Here is a 19,241-nt window from a genome sequence, read left to right as displayed (position 1 = left end):
CTGAGTAAAATATGAGAGGGTTAGTCTGATTTTGGTGAGCTTTTCTAGCTCTAAGTCTGTGATCATATAAACTTTAATTTTCTAGATTTGAGATGTGTTTTATTCAGTTATATATTGTGACATTTTGAAAAATTTTATGACACATTTCTAAATATGTCATTCTCTCTCAGACTTTTCCCAGAGAGCCATTCCCCTATTTCACTGAATGTATTCCCCCCCCCCCCCCAGGCTGGGGTTAAGTGACTTGCCCAGGGTCACACAGCTAGGAAGTGTTAAGTGTCTGAGATCAGATTTGAACTCAGGTCCTCCTGAATTCAAGGCTGGTGCTCTATCCACTGCGCCACCTAGCTGGCCCCCATTCCCCTATTTCAAAGAATGAAAACAAGAGGGGAAAAAGTTCAACAAAACTGACTGATATCAGCTAAGCCTAATATCATCACCTATGATGTTCTCTTCCCATCTCAACTTTGCTTCCCTGAAAAGAAAAGGAGACCTCTCTCTCCTTTTCTATTTATTTTCATAAAATTATGGTATATGATTATGATGGAATATTATTGTGCTGTAAGAAATGAAAAAGAATATGGTTTCAGAAAAACTTGGGCAGACTTAAATGAGCTGATGTAAATGAAGTGATACATTATTGCTGTTTCTATGCACATGTTCTCCTGGTGAACATGTGCATAGAAACAGCAATATTGTACTATGAATCAACTGTGAAAGACTTAGTAACTCAGATTAATATAATGATCCATAACATTTTCAAAGGTCTTATGATGAAAAATGGTACCCACTTCTAGATGGAGAACTGATGGATTCTGAGTATATACTGAAGTGTATTTATTTTCTTTTTCCCTCCCTTCCTTCCTTCCTTCCTTCCTTCCTTCCTTCCTTCCTTCCTTCCTTCCTTCCTTCCTTCCTTCCTTCCTTCCTTCCTTCCTTCCTTCCTTCCTTCCTTCCTTCCTTCCTTCCTTCCTTCCTTCCTTCCTTCCTTCCTTCCTTCCTTCCTTCCTTCCTTCCTTCCTTCCTTCCTTCCTTCCTTCCTTCCTTCCTTCCTTCCTTCCTTCCTTCCTTCCTTCCTTCCTTCCTTCCTTCCTTCCTTCCTTCCTTCCTTCCTTCCTTCCCTCCCTCCTCTTCTTCATTTTTTTAATCTCACATTTTTTGAAACATGGCTAATGTAGAAATATGCTTTATGTGACTTCGTATGTATAATGGGTATTGTCTTTCTTGCCTTCTCAGTGATAAGAGAAGGATAGAAAGTGGAAAGAATTTGGAACTGAAAATAAAAAGTATAAATAAACAATAAAATTCATAATTAATAAGTATGTGGTAGTAATAGAGTTTTTATGTTAAGGTTCCTTTTAATTTTAATGTTCTATAATTCTGGAATATCACAAAATTATATAAATATATATTCTTTTCTTTTACAGTATCATAGGGAGAATAGTCCCTATCCACTTTTTACTCATTCAGTAAGTGAATACTCACAGGGTGTTTGATGCTTAGGGAGCTATAACTAGAAAAAAGCAATTAGAAAGCAAGCTACTCCTCATTTCCCACAGCATGCAGTGGTAGATTTGGGATTTATAAAAGCATAGCTGTAACTAGGACACAGTGATGAGAGATTGGTCTCAGGGCACTGAAATTTAGAGGGTGCTGACAATAATGTGTAGTCTTGTAGCAGTAGAAACAGCTAAACTTTGCTATTAATTTGCAAAACTAATTAATTAAAATAAGATTTTGCAAATCGGATCTAACAATCTCCCCATGGAAGTCATACTCCTTTGGTGAGCTACACCTTGGGCCAACTTTGTTCTTTTCTACTTTTCTTCTGACCTTTTCATTCAGTTTGCCTTATTGGCTTTTGCTTAGAATGGGAATATAAAAGACAATATTTATTTATTATTGGGTGATATTTTAAAACTTTGTCCCTTTAATTGCGAAATGATTTTTATGGTTGGCTTATGCTTTGCTTTTTTGCCTGATTTTTAACAGAAGGACTTTCCTCTACTGCAGCCTTCCCTCACTTTAAATCCTGAAAGTAATTGTAATGCTCAAAATGGAAGTTCAAATTTTAGAAGCTGAAAGTGAATGTGTATCAACAACAACAAAAATTAATGTCGGGATGGGGCGAGGGGGAAGTACTAGGTGGTAAGGTGGACAGAGCATCAGGCTTGGGGTCAGGAGGATCTGAGTTCAAATATGGCTTCAGATACTTGGCATTTACCAGCTGTATAACCTTGGTCAAGTCACTGAACTCTTATTGCCTTCCAAAAAATATTAATGTCAGGGAGTCAAGCTGAAAGTAAAAAATGATTATTTGATTCCATTTTATATTCCTCATTAGCAAAATAATCTCTGAGGAGACTCCTTGTTATAAGGAAAGATTCAGATTACCTGATTTCTCCTTTTAGCTTACTAGCTTGCTGGATGTCTCTTTTCTGGAGCTCCATTTCCCAAACAGAAAATAAGAGAGTCCAGATAGTGATAATAATTTCGGACAAGTATATAATGCTTTAAAGTCTGAAAAGCAGGATGTATGTATGTGCACGTACACATGGTTGTGTGCATAATATAGACAGAATTCTCCTTGTCTGGCTTTCTTGCCTGGAACTTTTTCTGAAACCTCTTAACTCCCTGTTTTCCTTCTTTCCTTCAGTCCTGTGTGGAGAAAGAGAGAGCTTTCTGTGCACCAGTGGAATCTGCATTCCCAGGAAGCTGCAGTGTAACGGATTCAATGATTGTGATGATTGGAGTGACGAGAAGTATTGCAGTAGGTCCCAGAATCTTTTCATCTTCTGAGGGTAACACAGTGAGGCTATTGAGCAGCCCAGGAGTCAACATAATAACAACCGTAAAGAACATTTGCATAGACAGATCTTGATTTATTTTTTAACAGCTGCCTGCAGACCTTTTAAAGTGTGTTTAAAGCTAAAATTTCAAATAGGCTCTCAAGAGTTGGCTTCTCTTGTAGGAATTGAAAGCTTCCTTGAAGAGAGGGCTTTAATTTTTTTTGTTTGTTTGTTTTCCAAACCTGTATAATTGACTGTGAAGGCCAACTTGTATGTTTTGGGGAGAAGGGCATTTTTTCTGGGAGATTGCTACTTTTTCTCTCCTTTACACTGGCCCACAGTATTCTGTAAGAAAGACTAAGGCACACATTTCACGTCTATTTTGGCTTAACAGATAACCAGATGATATATATGTGCGGGTGTGCTAGTCAAAGCACTATATCTGGCCTGAATGACTGATTCAGTAAAAAATAAATAAATAAATTTGATGGGCATCTATTTCATATTCACTCCTGATTAAATCACCTCTTTAGTTTGACTTTAGCCTTTCAATGACATACCAGGTAAAAAAACTGCAAATGGAAAAAACCTAAATAGAGCTTCATTTCTAATCTTTGTCTAATAATTGCTCCTCACTCAAAGGGATTAGGGGCACTGTGTCTATTCCTTCTCCCTAAAGCACCCATATATTCTGGCTTGCTTCAGCCCTAGAAAAGTCTGGCTCCAGGCAGAGAGAGAGAAATAGGCTCCCGTTTATTCTAGTCTCTGGTTGATTAGACTCCAACCTGATACTCTGAGGACAATTTATTTAAAGCTTAGACTCATGTTTAGATCATCCCCAAATGGGAGGACACAAAGATACTAAATGAATGATAATTAATCCTACACACAGAAGATATGTTAATGGACCCAAAAGGCTACACGTTGACAGAACAACTTAAAACAGGATTCCTTATCTTATGATGATAATTCACATCTCTCAGGAGACTGAAATCAAAACCAAAACCTCATCTTAAATATGAAGCAGTTTGTAGAACTACATTTTAGGCCATTGGAGTTACCAGTTAAGAGATCATTTGTAGGCTTGGAAAGAATAGCGCCAGTAGAGTGATGGGCAGCTGAAAAACCAAGTGTCAAGGTTTGAGAAATGAATAGGTTGGTAAATGTTGACAGATAAATTGTTGGGTCATGAAGAGTTGGACAAGATTCTTCATGACCTCATTTGAGGTTCTCTTGGCAAAGATACTGGACTGATTTTTCATTTTCTTTCAGATCACTTATAGATGAGGAAACTGAGGCAGACAGTTAAGTGACTTGCTCAGGATCCCAATAATCTGAGGTCAGATTTGAATTCAGGAAGATGAGTCTTTCTGATTCCCAATCCAGGGCTCTTATTGACTAGCACGTGATAAATGGACCATGTTCTTGGAGAAGGTTAGAGAGAATCTACACAGGTTTAATCTTGGCAAAGAGAAGGGCTACCTCTTTCTGAGAGGCAGAAGTAAAGGAAAGAGAGAGACTGAGTAAAGATGTAGTGATATTTTGAGTTATGGAGAAGGGGAGAAGAAGGAAGTCATGGCAGATAGCCTCCAATAGGAACAAGGATATCAGCTTAAAAAGAAGAGGAGGATGCAAGTATTGTGAGGAAAGGTTTGGGATAGCTACTGGATATGTGACAAAGAGAGAGTCAACGAAAGAAGAATTAAGATTTTTTTTTTCTCCATTAGCGAAAGTCCAGCTAAGATTCAGTAACATGAATCTGCAGAGGATTTAGTGACACGATGACATAACTTACTTCAGTGGCTTTCAACAGTGTAGAAATAAATGGAAAAGGCAGATGGTGGGAATGATTTAAGATTGAAGATCAGCAGTATATGAACAAAGAGCAAAAGGGAAGTCAACTCTTTATATAGTTGAAATGTTAACGATAGAATCAAAGCCAGGAAAAGAGAAAAGGTGTGTAAGATCAAGCCTCTGGGGCAGATAATTAGGACTGCAGTAAACTTCTTGAAAAATTGTTGAGTATCCATGGCAGGATAAAAATGTGAAGAGTAGTGATGAGGAAGAAATGTCAGAGTATATTGGGGAACATGAGAAAGGAGGCAACCAGCAAACAATGACCAAACATACTATCTTCCAAAGAAAGCCAAGTTTCCATGAGACATTTAAGTGGTTTGGTGTTAGTGTTGGACTCAGATACAGGGAGTTCTAAATATGAATTCTACCTTGGACAATTATTAACTGTGAATCTGAGCAAGTTGCTTAAAAAGCTCTCATCTATAAAAAAGGGAGCAATAATAACACCTGCTTCATAGTGTGGTTGTGAGGATCAAATGAAATAATATATGGAAAGAGCTTTGTAAACCTTAAAGTGCTATAGGAATGCTAATTATTATTAATTATTGTGAGGAGATGAAACACTGGGAAAAGAGGACTAGGATTTATTTATAATTTTATTAACAATTGAACAAAGGTTCCGGAAGGCATACTGAAAAATGTGACTAGGGAAGGAAAGGTACAGGAGAATGATGGACTTGGACTGATTAACAGGAGCCTCGGGGAAAAAGAATGGAAGAAGAATATGCTTTGGGACATAGTAGTTCCAAAACAAGAAAAAAATAAAGAACCAAAAGTATCCCCTAAAAAGTCATGAGTAAATAACCAGGAAGCACACTTTTTCTAGCCTTTTGGAAAATTCCAATTGTTGATAATTCTATTTTCCAGAGTCCTATACAAATCTGAAAGTACTGTATAAATGCTAATTGTTGTTACTAATAATTTGATTATAAAAATTTAGATTTATAAAATCGTAGACTTTTACAAGTAGAAGAAATCTCAAAGACCATCTAGTCCAATCCCCTAATTTTATGAATGAGAATATTGAGAAATAGAGATTTAGTAGAAATTGAGGCTTAATAGAAACAGAAGTTTAGTAAATTGCTCAAATTCTATTTATTTTAACCAGAAGAAACACAATTGTAAATCAGATATAAGTAGGAAAGAGTTTTTTAGCATCAGGGAAGGCAGATGTGGAACTGAGATCTTTTTTTAAAAGAGTCCATTGGCTTTAAATTGTGTCTAACATAAAATTACAGATTCAGTGAGTTGATTCACTTGGTATCTCTTAACAATATGCAATTCTTCCTTGTTTATAATAGATGAAATATTAGAATTGTAAAAGTCTCCCAAGGGCAAATGGATAGATAGATAGATAGATATAGATAAATAGGTATGTACATAGAATATTTATTGGGTACTCATATGCCAGGTAGTATGGTAAGTGCTGGGAATACAAATATGAAGAAAAGTAATCTCTAGCCTCAAGGAGTTTACATTGTAATGGGGAAAAATGTACAAATGGTACCTAGTATATAAAAGTGTGTGTATATATTTAGTTCTCAAACAGGTGTAAAAGTTCAGAGTTAGGTTCGAAGCAATATCTTAGTCATATACTAATAACAAGTATGTGCTTAGAGAAAAGAAAAAGAAAAATCATACGAAGGCAATAAAAGTAAGTCAAGTAGCTTTATGTACCTCAAGATTCCTAGAAAATATCATTATATTAGAGTACAGAACCGTCATTCATATTCAAAATAATATCCCTAAGTCATCAAGAAAAAGTTCCATTGTTAGCATACCTTGCTTAACGAGGCATAAAACATATAAATACCATAAATGTTTCCATCAATATGGTTTAAACAAAACCAAATGTATTTGATCCCTAAAGAGAGTCATATTGCAGGATGCGATTGGTATAGAATGAGAACAATGATAAGCTTTAGGATCATAATTGTTGGTCAGAGATGATAGGATCTTGGAAGCCTTCCTGGAGGAGGTAGGATGTGAGTTAGGCTGTAAAATGAGGTATTATTGCCCAGTGCTGGAATCCTTATGAAATAGTGGAATGAGTTGTGACAAGAGACAAGAAGGACATGGCTTTTGTTCACAACACAACATTTGTCTTTGGGCAAGTAAATTGAACTCTTTGGGTCTGATTTACTGCACCATAAAATGAGGCAACTGGACTAGGTATATTCAAAAATTTAACCCTAATTTCTGCTTCTTTGATTCTAATTTGATTCTAACTAATTTCGTTGTGTAGAAATATGGTAGATGTTTAATATCCATACTTTAAAATGAAGTCAAAGAAATGTGTTTACATTTATAAATAGTTATAGGAGATGGGGTAATTTTGTTAAGCTCTTGATACGTTTTTATTTTCTTCTCTTAAACTGTGTGTTTTTTATTTCTTTAGTTTTATTTTATAGAGAGAAAGATTGTATGAGTACATAAAAATTCTAAAGTGAATGAACATTAATACACTTAAAGAACTTCTGATGATATTTCCTCTCAGATATGTTAATTACTGTTAAAAGGTATATGCTTGGAAAAACATCATTTTACATCAGTTATGCAAAATTATCCCCATGTAGAGCAAGGCAGCCTCAAAAAGCATCTTTTGGAAAGACTTGATTTGCAAGGCAGCAAACTCTGCTGACGTCTTTTCTTATTCTTAGTTCAAATAAACATTTACTGGAATAAAAGGCAGCACTATGATCTTTGCTGTTTACTATGTTGTCCCGGCTCTGCAGTGAAGTACTTCTGCTTATAAAGTTTTGTGTATTTTCCAATCGGCCAGACCTCACTGAAGTCAACAAATTGTTTCTGCAAACATAGATCATTTTGTATCTGACCTCTGAAAAGGACTGCTCAGAAAAGTTCTTGTTTAAGTGTGCAAGTCATGATAGAAGCAAACTGAATCTATTAACTTGTTGGATAATGATGGATTTTACTCTTAATATGTCTTTCTGTTTTAATTTTTGGAAGACAAATTTGTTGCATTAAATCACGAGGTGATTTGATGTTGCCTTACCAGATTTGACTACTGTATCGTTATACTGCTTTGGAAGGATGTGAGAGACTTACGGAGTTGATAGTCAAAATTAAAGGGTGTGTGTATGTGTGTGAGTGTATACTGAGTCAGACTTGACTGAAATGACTAAATGATAAAAAAACTAGAAACAAGTCCACTCTAGATAGTAATTTAAATGAAAATGTTATATTTAATGTCACTGAGTCCTCATGAAAGCACTTAGCTTTTCATAATCATGAAAATAAACACTTTTAAAAACTTGCAGAAGCAATAATCAGGGGAGAGTATCTGAATGATTAATATCCTCTGATATTATTTAGAACTGGACTTTTGACCTTCATGGTCTCCTTTGACAGTTTGGTGAAACCTGTGAACCGATTCTCAGACCAATGTTTTTAAATGCATAAAATAAAATATATAGGATCATAAAGGAAACTAGTTATGTGAAGACAGTTATCAAATATTAGACAGATTTGTGATCATGTATGTGTGGGCATATACAGACATATCTATACATATGTGTATATATACATATAGACACGTGTGTATATACACTTTTAAAATTAAGACGACAAATATAGAAACACTAAAAGTATGATAATTGTAGTAATTTTGAAATAGCTGAACATATTTTGAGATGTCTACCACAACTAGATGATATGAAAATATCTTTTTCTATTGTTGACAAAATCACAAGTATTGCTAAAATTATTGCATTTTGTCATCTATATCCATCTATATCTATATAGTTCTTGTCCTCAAGAAGGTTATATTTTATTGGGGATGGGCATAGGAGACGTTTCAATTGGATAATCTCTAAGGTACTTTTCAAGTGTAAAAATATATAGTTATGATTGATCTGATAACTTATTTTAATATCTTCCATAAAATGATTTAACTGGTTATTCTTCTTCTCTATAGATTGTAGTGAAGATCTATTTCGCTGTCATACAGGAAAATGCCTTAATTATAGTTTTGTATGTGATGGATATAATGACTGTGGGGACTTAAGTGATGAAGAAAACTGTGGTAAGCATTAATGTTTTACTAAAAAATGTCAGATTGTTACTAAAAAAAGGCAAATAGAGTAGGATACAGGAGTGTTGAGTAATTTTGAATGGCAGTTTATTAGAGGATTTCCCCCCCCCCCCGGAATTTCATTTTGGAGTGGAATTTTATATAACGGCTAACATTAATCTCACAAGTCCAAATATAATGTAAAAGTTACAAAATCAGAGATTGCCTGACTTGTTACTAGATAAAAACATAATTATCTGTTGCAAGGGTTCTTAAATTTTTTTGTATCATGGACTGCTAAAACTTGATAGCCTGCTAAAACTTATGGAACACTTTAATCTATCTATCTATCTATCCATCTATCCATTTTATTACACAAGATTACAAAAAACTCAATTATATTGTGGAGAACAGGTAGATTTCCCCAATCTATTGCAATAGGACATTTAGGTCAGAATAGGTTGGAAAGGGGTGATTGGTGTGTGTGTATGTGTGTGCACAGGCGCGTGTGCATGAATGCATGCTTCTGCAGAAGGTTTGAGGGGGAAGAAACAAGGAATCTGCATTCGAAAGAATTCCTCCTAAGAGAATGAGAAAAATTAAAATTGTCATATCATTTAATAATTGACATTTCTCTGTAATCCCTCCTTTCCCCTATTTTGTCAGACCCAATTTTTTAGTCTAGATCACATAATGTGATCACTTCTAACTCCCAGTGCACTCCCTAGCTCAAAGCTTGTTAAACTGTGCATTAGAACCCCAGATTGGGTCATATAACTGAATATGGGGCCACAAACTTTTGATTTGTTTCAGTGACTGTTTGATTTGTATATCCATTTTATATACCTGTATGACTGGGGCTGTGTAAAAATTTCTGGGGTGAAAAAGGGTCTTGAGTGGAAAAAGTTTAAGAAGTTCTGCTCTAGCTAATCAGTAAGTGGGACGTTTGCCTCTATTACCCATAAACAGAGAACTAGCCTGAGCTTGGCCCTCCTCAGGGAACGACTCTGTCAAAATTGGGAGTGATTTGGTCTTGGGGACGGTAAAAGGGAGGGGAGCAAAGTCTGGGAAGAGGAGGGAAGGAACTTGTTGGGCCAGTTCTGATTTTCTGGTCTGATCTCCTAGAAGCAGCTGAGAGCAATTAGCATTCCTTAATTGTCTGAGATGGGTATGATCTGCCACGCCTGAAGGTCAATCCACTTTTCCCAGCAGCAGATTAATTTTATCATTTGAGGATTACTCCAGAAGTAATAGGGAGGAGGTGAGGTACCTTTTAACCCACCTCCTCATTAAGATGTTAACTAATTGGTCATCTTATCTTTGCCAGGGGAGGGCCAAATGATGTACTGCTAGACCCATAGTAGCTTTAAAAGACCCTGTCAGCCCTCCCTTAGGGTCTTTGGTCATCGAGATGAGCCATTGATACAATTCTAGGTTATCATTTGCCTAACTAAGAAATCAATGATGCTCAAGTCCTTGGCTTTTGGCTGATGCCAGTTCCTCTACCAATTTTATGTGTCACTGTTAATAAACTGTTACCTTGTTCTGGAGAAAACTGGCTCTCAGCCTGCCTTTGTTACAATTTTACTTGCCACAGAGAACCTTGAATATAGTCAAACTCATTTTCTTGGGGATATTGCTCTTATCTTGGTGGTTCCCTTAAATTTATTCCTGCAAAGGCCACCATTATCTTTTTTCTTTGTGAGATCAAATGACCTGAATGTAAAGTTCTTTGTAACCTTAAACTTTAGACATAGTAACTGTTACAAATCTTAAGATGTTAACTTGAAAGACCAGCTATTAAGTCAATAATCCATTATGACCAGTAATTCATAAATTTAACTAAACCTGTAACAAATTGTTTGCTAACTTTTGACAAAAGTTATTTCTTTCCTAAGTTTACCAGATCTGTTTGAAGAAACTCATGATTCACTTTGTTTTTAAATTACATGTAGACAAGGGGGAAATAGATTGATTTAAGATGCAAAGCTGCAAAAACCATCCAAGTAAATCACAAAAGCTGGGCTTTGTTCAGCTGGTAGTGTTCTTTCTAGGAGCTAATCTCACAGGAATGTCTATATTAAAATAGTTCTAGAGAAAAGTTATTAAATTGTGTCAGAATGTTGGCATTTCAAAGAACATTTGAGCGGAAATAGGAATTGTACAACAGTTATTGTTGATCTACTGGTCTGGATTTCTACTTCCTCCTCATTTGTCATCCTTTTCTCAGACTGTAATCCTGAAAAGGAATATCGTTGTGGAGATGGCCGCTGCATAGCAATGGACTGGGTGTGTGACGGCGACCATGACTGCCTAGATAAGTCAGATGAAGTCAATTGCTGTGAGTTTTGTGATTTATTCTTGGTTTTGTGTTTTTTTTTTTTCCTTTTGCCACTTTTTAATCTTAGTAAAATGTACTAAATTTCCATGATCTAAAAGTAGTTCAAAAAGAGGAAAAAAACCTACTATTTCAAATTTTTGACTTTAAAAGATAACAGGTGAATCATAACTTTGTCAGAAGGATGATTATCCTTAACAGTTCAATTGAGATTAATAATAGCTGACATGTAACTGCCTCTTGGAGATTTTTAAATTTTGTTTTGTTTGGACTGTACTTACTGATATCCCTAGTACAATGTAAACTCCTTGAGGTCAGGAACCATTCTCCTTTGTCTTTTTATCCTTCAGCTTTTAAATAGTGTCTGGAATATGGTTGTACTTAATAAATGCTTGTTGTTTAATTGATTACTTTTAGAATTGTATTTACATAATCACATTTAATCTTTACAACAACCCTGGGAAGTAAGCATTGTAAATATTATCATTCCCATTTTATGTGGGAGGAAATTGAGGTACAAAAACGGTTATATAAATTGCCCATCATCATATAGCTAGCAAGTGGCAAGGCTGAGGCTTGAACCAAAATCTTCTGACCCTGAGTTCATATATTCTATAGTACAAAAGTTAACTTCTCAGTGACTGGTGATAAGAATTGTAATTCGATAATCAATAATGTTGTAAGAGGAAAGAAAAGTGTCCAGTGAATAGTTCTTTAATGTGATAAAATTTGGTATTCTAGGAAATGGATTATGCTTACATGTTCTTAGTAGAACTCAATTTTGGAGTGATAATAGAGAGATTATATCTTTCTTTTAAACCAATTTATTATATTAAATGAATGAAATAATGTAGGGTTAAAATAAGTTCAATAATAATATATAATAAAGGATTATAATAACCAAATAGAATAAACCAAAAGGATAGCTAATATTTCCATTAGAATATTTCTTTCAAACATTGGCTCTCATGTTGGAAGCTGGAAACATAGTGCATGCTCACCATTTGGGAATTGACTTAATTGTGGCACATGAATGATATGAAATATTATTGTACCATAAGAAAGAAGGAATATAAACAAGGAAGAGAAGCATGAGAAGATATATGTGAACTGATGCAAAGTGAAGAAACAGAACCAGGGAAATAAGATAAAATCAAAAAACATCAAGAGGAAAAAAGCCTCACTCTACAACTAAACTGAGAACTGTATAATTTTAATGACCAACCTTGGCCTAGGAGAAGAGCAGAAAAAATACACTTCTTTTCTTTCTTTGCAGTAGTGGAGGATTTTCAGTGTGTAATATTGCTGATATTATTAAGGCAAAGTCCATAGGGTGAATAGTTTTGCTGAATTGCTTCCCTCCCCCATTTTATAAATAGGGAAACTGAGACCCATAAATCTTGAATACTTGTTCAAGGTTAAGTAGATTATACTTTTATTTGGTTTATTTCAGTATGAGAAATAGCCATTTTATTCTTCTAAATAATAGGATTTTTTTTGTTGAGAATGAAGGTAAATAGATACCAAGATTAGACTTGACTGCTTTCCTTCAGACCCTTCTTATCCAAAGCACACTTGTGAAAACAAAAGAAAATGAAAAAGATTACTGAATCCTGAGTCATCATATTAATACACTACAGTTTGGACACTTATTTGCAGCATCCTCACTCCTTCACTCAGAGCCTATTGACTTAAATCACTAATCTTTGTAAAATGAGGGAGTTAAACTCAATTACTGTCATTAGCCATCGTCCTATAATCATTAATTGAATAAAGGAAAAAGGCAGTTAAAATAAAGGAAGTGGATCTCATTCTTGCTTTCCCCAGCATGTCATAGTCAGGGTCTTCTGGAGTGTGGCAATGGCCAGTGCATCCCCAGCGCTTTCCGGTGTGACGGTGACGAGGATTGTAAAGATGGAAGTGATGAACAAAACTGTAGCAACAGTGAGTACATGCTACGTACTTCTCTCTTTGGAAAACTGTGGTTGGGTTGTCATTACTCTTTTAGAGACGATCTTCTTTCTCAAAGAATAAAGAATTCATGATTAGACTTGCCCAGAACTTAATAATACAGCCCACCTTTATAAACTGTTTGGTTATTTGGCATAATAGGGCTAGACAATATTTGTGACAATAAGTGGGAGTTTCAGTTAGCTTTTATTAAACCTTGCTATTTAATGTGATTAAAACTAAAGATAACAATCCTAAAACTAAGGATAAAAAAAATTAAAAACAATTTAGACACAGCTAAATATCTTGTAGAGAAAAAAGCAATGAGAAGAAAATGAATAGAGGGAAAAGAGCAGAAATTAGCCATTCTTTTTATTAGAATGCCCAAATTAAATTCTAGAGCCATATGTAATGGCTTCCTGAAATAGCTTCTACCAAGAAATAATTTAATTCTTCATGGTGCTCAAGAAATATAACTTGCATGTATTTCACAAAATGTCTGGTGTCCATATGTGGTCTCTGTGAAAGCATCACCCAGGATTGCCCGGGACTAAGTATAATGTTATTCCTGCCATTTCAATGTCACTACATCAGTTTTTAAGTATCCTACCTTGATGAGAATGTTTCTTAGGTCATATTTGTGATAAAAACAGATAAGTGTTTCATTTAGTCAGTCCTTGGAATCGTCCTAGCCAATGATGGTTATCATGTGTTAAGAAAAATAAGAGCATTTGTAGAGTATTTTATAAATATGATTTTAGTTGATTTTCATAGCTGTGATATGGGGTAGGTGCTATTTGATTCTCATATTATAGATGAAGAAACTGAGGCCTTAGGGAGGAAGGTCTCACAATTAAGTGTATCAGGTAGGATTTGAATCCAGGTGCTTCTGACTACGAATATAGTACTCTGCCTCAGCCACTGATTGTCATAGTGGTCCAGGGATCCTCATGAAGCAGTTTACTCCCTGGAAGGTAAAGAGGTGACAGTACAATAACATTTTTCCTATAGATCCCTAGACATGAATATAAGAATATAACTGTTTGTGCATTATGTAGTCATCATATAAAAAGGTGATTATTTTGTGTTTTCTGTAATCTTTATTTACATACATAAAACAAGGGTTCCCTCCCACACCCATTGTTGTTCCTGATGACCCATCTGAAATGAAGTATTTTAGGGAAGAGAGAAAATAGATCATAACTTATTATATTTTTTTAATGTAATCTCCTAATGACTCTGAAATCACAATATTGGTCAATGAGAAAAACAGTTTCCTTTTCACAAAGCTTAAGGAAAAGTAATTAGGGCATATTCTGACATTACGAATGTCATTCATTTGGAAACTAGAAACCTGATACTCAGATCATCGCAGTTGGGTTTATGATTCTTTCCAACAGACGTAACAGAAAAAAGATTGATAGCAGCTGTACAAGATCTGGCTATGATAAAATACTTTTATCTTATTGGTGTTGGGAATGTATTTATTATTCAAGAAAAGACATCTCTTAGAGAAGCCTAGAGTTGGAAGAAAATAAAATTTTAAGCCAAATTCAAGACTTGTACAAAAGACTTTTTGAATTGAATGCTTTACATGTACATACATCTATATTTTTGTAGAATATAGCATAGAACACCATTTTTTCCTTAATCAAGAACAATACTTCTCCAGAACATGTTGATCTGCATTTTCCCCTCCTAATGCAACCCTTTTGGAATAGCTGATAGGTTAACACTCGGTTAATTCTTTTATATGGATTTGCTCAATCTGAACACCGTATTTTTGGATGTTGCCCAAACGTGGAAGTAGTAGGTTGAGTCAAAGGGGAAATTCTTTTTATATAACTTCTCATTCCCCTTCCCTACAGGTGGTACTTTTCAGCCCCTCATATCAGAATGCAGGTAACTCAGTGATGATTAAAGCAAATGTAACAGTGCCTCCTTTCCTCTTCTCCGCCTTTCAGGTCAGACTCCATGTCTGGAAGGCGATCAGAAATGCATCTTCAATTCCTGCGCTGATGCATGTGGTGGGAGCTCACTTTGCGACTCAGACAGCAATCAGAGCAACTGTAGTAAGTAGTAAGGTGGTGATGAATGTGTCACTGTCTATCTATGCTTCTTCATCTGCTTTCATTTGCGTTGTCTTTAAGATGGTGCAATTCAAAACAAGGGAATTCAGTCCAGCTTATTATTTAAGGAAAGTACTGGTCTCAATTAGACTAAATCAAAAGCAACTGCCACTGGGATGTGGGCTCTAAATCTCTGCTTTCCGCTGGGATTGCTTGTACCTTCAGCTCAATGTCTCCTGTATATGCATGACTTTACTAAGCTATACTTTGAAGTTTAACTTGGGGAAAAAAATAATGATGACTTTATCCAAGTGTTCACAAACACTTAATACTCACATAACTTTTTTTGGGGGGAGGGGCAATCTGGACATATTAAAAAGATGCCTAAAAAGTCATTCGTATTTTCTAGTATATTATTGAAGTACAATGATTTTGTACATGTGTGGTATATACAAGGTAAAAACTCTGGATGATCTGAACAGGTGGTTTTCCTTCAATAATGTATATTTAAAGAAAGGCACTGGAGCAGGGAGTGGTGTCCATAGGGTGGGCTGGAAGCTGCTGCTGCTTCTGGACTTTTGACTGAGTAGCCTCCTGCTGGAATCGGTGGGGACCCTGAGCCCCCCACTAAGCTAATGCTCTGCTGCTCAGGCAGAACCTAGTGCTCATGGGAAGCATCTTAAGTATCCTTTTGGATACTTATCCTACTTATACTATCCTTTTGGCCATTTGCTTCTACAAGCCCCTTCACACAGGAATTCTGCAGACCCCTTTTGGGAACATGACAAGAAGTGGTACGTGGGGAGCACTGGAGCAGAGGAGATCAGAACCAGAGTACTTGAAACCCACCCAGGCTCTGGAGCTAGACAAATGGACTGGACAACAAGAGCTTCCTCTTATAATCAAATGATTTAGAGAAAGCAACCACTAACATGTGCTTTTTTCCAAACACCATCTGCAAATAATCAGACACTTAAGAGATTTTTGCTTTTGGTGTGATTAATAGAAGGCAGACCTGAACCATCAAAGAGCATGGTAAAGAAAATAAGTTTACTTTTGGTAGTATCTGTAAAAGCCCTCTCGGAAAGGATTAATCATTAATGTTTGCATATATTAGTGGGACGATTCAAAGTAGCTTTTCTTAGGATTCATGTTCTGTCAGATGGAAATGAAGAATGAGAACAGCAAATTTCTTTTTAATGGCTAAGCTCATGGTTGATCTGGTAAAACTAAGAATGCAGAGCCTTTTCCAGAGAGCTAGTAGAACTATTGATTGAGTCTTAGCTTGTTCATTTCCACTTTGCACTTCAGTGCTTCATTTAGCACGGCACAGCACATATGCCTACATATGTTTGACTGAAAACGTTTAGTGTGTTTTCGTGTGTGCTCATTTCCCTTTTAAAGCACCAAAGCATATTTTAACAGCTATTTGAAAAGGCCCAAATTTAAAAGGTACTAAGACACTGTGATGAGTGAATGCAATGAGTGATGCAATGAAGCTCAGAAATCAAGGGTAGCACTTAGCATCTAGAAAGTTTTACTTTAAGAATGACTATCAAGGAGCAATTGGGTGGTGAAGTGAATAGAGCAGGAGGACCTGGGTTCAAATTTGATCTCAGACACTTATTAACACTTCCTAGCTGTGTGACCCTGGGCAAGTCACTTAACCCCAATTGCCTCAAAGGAAAAAAAAGACTCTCAAGTTTTAAATGTGAAATAGAAAGTCAGAGACTCATAACATACTTTGCCCAAACAAATCTTGCAGAGTTCTTTTAAAGAGTTCTGCAGATCCAGCCATGGTCAGTCCTGGGGTGGATGGGTGAGTAAAGGCTTCTGAAGGGCAGTCTTGCAAGCCCTCTGTTAATAGTAGACATCAGTGTTTACAGCAACCAAATCTTCTTTTGTTGTTGGTTTGTGAAATAATTAGGTTGAAGTGACCTGCCCAGAGTCACACAATCAACAAGCATCAAATGTCTGAGTATTGACTTGAATTCAGGTTCTCCTAAGAGGGCAGCGGTCTATCTGCTGGGCCACCCCACAAATCAAATCTTACCTCCTTGTGGATGCTGCTATTATTTTGCAGTTTTGAAGTGAACTCAAAAGCTCTTTTGGTTTCTGTTTTTCAGCTATGACATAATTATTTTATAAGTACAAAAGGATCATTAGTATTTATTTTAGAAGGGTTAGATTTAATTTAATTATTTTAATTTGTCAAAATGTTTATGTCCCATTCAAATATAACACTGGATTTTGTTTAAAGAAAAAGAAAGAAAGAAAGAACAAGGGGGGGGGAGACATTCACTGAAGCAGAAATTCTAACTAGGGTCCATGCACTTCAAAATGCTATTTTGCTACTTTGATGTATTTGGTTTCCTTTGTGATCCAGCACTTGGCACAGTGTTTGACACAAGGTAGATACTTAGTAAATGCTTATTGGCTTAATCCTATGGATTTGTTTTGTGCATCCCTTTTGAGAAAGGGACACTAAGCTTGGTAGAAGAGTTAAGAAGCCCTTGCGCTGCAGAGTGGACATGGAGGTGATGGGAAGTATGGCCGCAAGGACAGAAGGGTGTAGCCTAAGAATTAAATAATAGCTCTTCTTCTGGGCTTCCTCCTTTCCATCCTTGTGGTCTTCTCATTTGCTCTGCAACTTCTCTGATTGATACCCTTGCCGGCCTGAGGCTGCAGATTTGTAACTGGGAAGAGCTGCTAGCCCCAAGCCGAGATGACCTGTCAAGGTTGCCCATGATTCTGGACCGGGATGTGAGGGAGTTAGGGGACAGAGAAAGGAAATAACAAAACCCCTGACAGACAGATTTTTGGATGACTTCTTTCATTGAGAGACTCGTTAGAAAACACAATGACTTTCCTGGATACAGTTATTTCCCGAATGGGTGTTAATATTGTATTCCAGAATTATATTCTTTCTCTTAAGTCCCCACATTTGTGTCCCCTCTTCTGTCTCCTCTCCATCCGCCTCCCCACCCCAGAACTTTGCATTTCTTATTTCTGGATCAGTATAAGTTTACAATTAGTCATTTGAAATGGGGGCCTTCATTTCATATATAAACATGAATTTAATGCCAAGTTCTTAGCCTCTGTTTTGTAATGTGTGGTAGCAGAAAGAGAATTGGATTCTGGGGCCCGAGGAGCTGAGTTCAAATGTGTTACTCTGCCTGGATCTGTTTCCTTATTTGTAAAATGAGGAGTTTGGCCTGATTTCCAACAGCTTTAAATCCCATGACATCATAAACACTTGTAACTACCACACTATAATAGCTGCAAAGAAAGCATCTAAATATTAAGAGTAGATGCTAATTTGTTCGTTTGGCAGTTAGTACTGTGTGTACTACTGGCTCACCTTGCTTAGCTCTCAGTGATGGTGTTTTTATGTTGCTTTAAGGTTTGCAGAGTACTTCACAAAGATTTACTGGAATCTTCCTGTCTACTCTCTGAGGCTGGTGCTCTTATTATCCCCATTTTACCAATGAGGAAACAGGCCTAAAGCCAAGTGAATTTGTCTACTGACATATAGCTAATTTTAGTCTTCTTGGCTCTACGTCCAGTATTCTGCCCACAAAGTGATGTAGCTGCCTGCCTAGCCACCATTTGAATACTATGTAATCCAATTTAAGGATTAGATTAAGGATTTAGCACTTGATTTACGTCACTTTATTTGAATTCCGTGTTAGAAAGAGGTTATTATCATCTCCTCTTTATGTAATGAGAAAGGTTAAATGGCTTGCCCAGTAAGTGTCTGAGGTAAGCTGTAAATACAAGCTTTCTTAACCCCAAATCCACAACTCTATCCACAGCGCTGTCTACTTTACCATCCTGCAAGTAAATACTGGGAATTTAAAAAATTCCTTCTGCAAACAGAGTTTTAAAATATTCTTTCTCTTTTTTCCTTTGTTTACTTCTGCTAAGCCACCAAATACGTGCTACGTGGAGCAAGAGTTAAATGCATGTCTGCTGAATACATGGGTGGTACACTAGCCAGCACTCCAGCCACATTCTGGAACCAGTTAAAATATAATTGGAAAACATTTAGGAAGATAAATAAAAATACAATACAACACAGATAATGTTAATATGTGGTTTTCTAACTCAATATGAGGTTAGTCGAAATCCTTGTATATGATGTAATAGTTACCCCTTCTATTTGAGTTTGACATGCTTGCCTTATAATGAAGATATTCTTCTTC

At 36.1% G+C, this 19,241-nt stretch overlaps 1 protein-coding gene across 1 annotated transcript in view; it reads left to right on the top strand.

Annotated features, from left to right (window-relative positions):
• CORIN (corin, serine peptidase) overlaps nucleotides 1-19,241 on the top strand; it is a 182,369-nt gene that overhangs the window by 119,350 nt on the left and 43,778 nt on the right. The window contains 5 exon segments of the mRNA XM_074274153.1: nucleotides 2,657-2,770; nucleotides 8,584-8,691; nucleotides 10,910-11,020; nucleotides 12,845-12,961; nucleotides 14,932-15,039. Coding sequence (XP_074130254.1) covers nucleotides 2,657-2,770; nucleotides 8,584-8,691; nucleotides 10,910-11,020; nucleotides 12,845-12,961; nucleotides 14,932-15,039 — 558 coding nt within the window.

Source organism: Sminthopsis crassicaudata, chromosome 6 (assembly GCF_048593235.1).
Source record: "Sminthopsis crassicaudata isolate SCR6 chromosome 6, ASM4859323v1, whole genome shotgun sequence".
In the NCBI taxonomy this organism is placed as follows: domain Eukaryota; kingdom Metazoa; phylum Chordata; class Mammalia; order Dasyuromorphia; family Dasyuridae; genus Sminthopsis; species Sminthopsis crassicaudata.
This window is presented reverse-complemented; position numbering and strand designations above follow the sequence as displayed.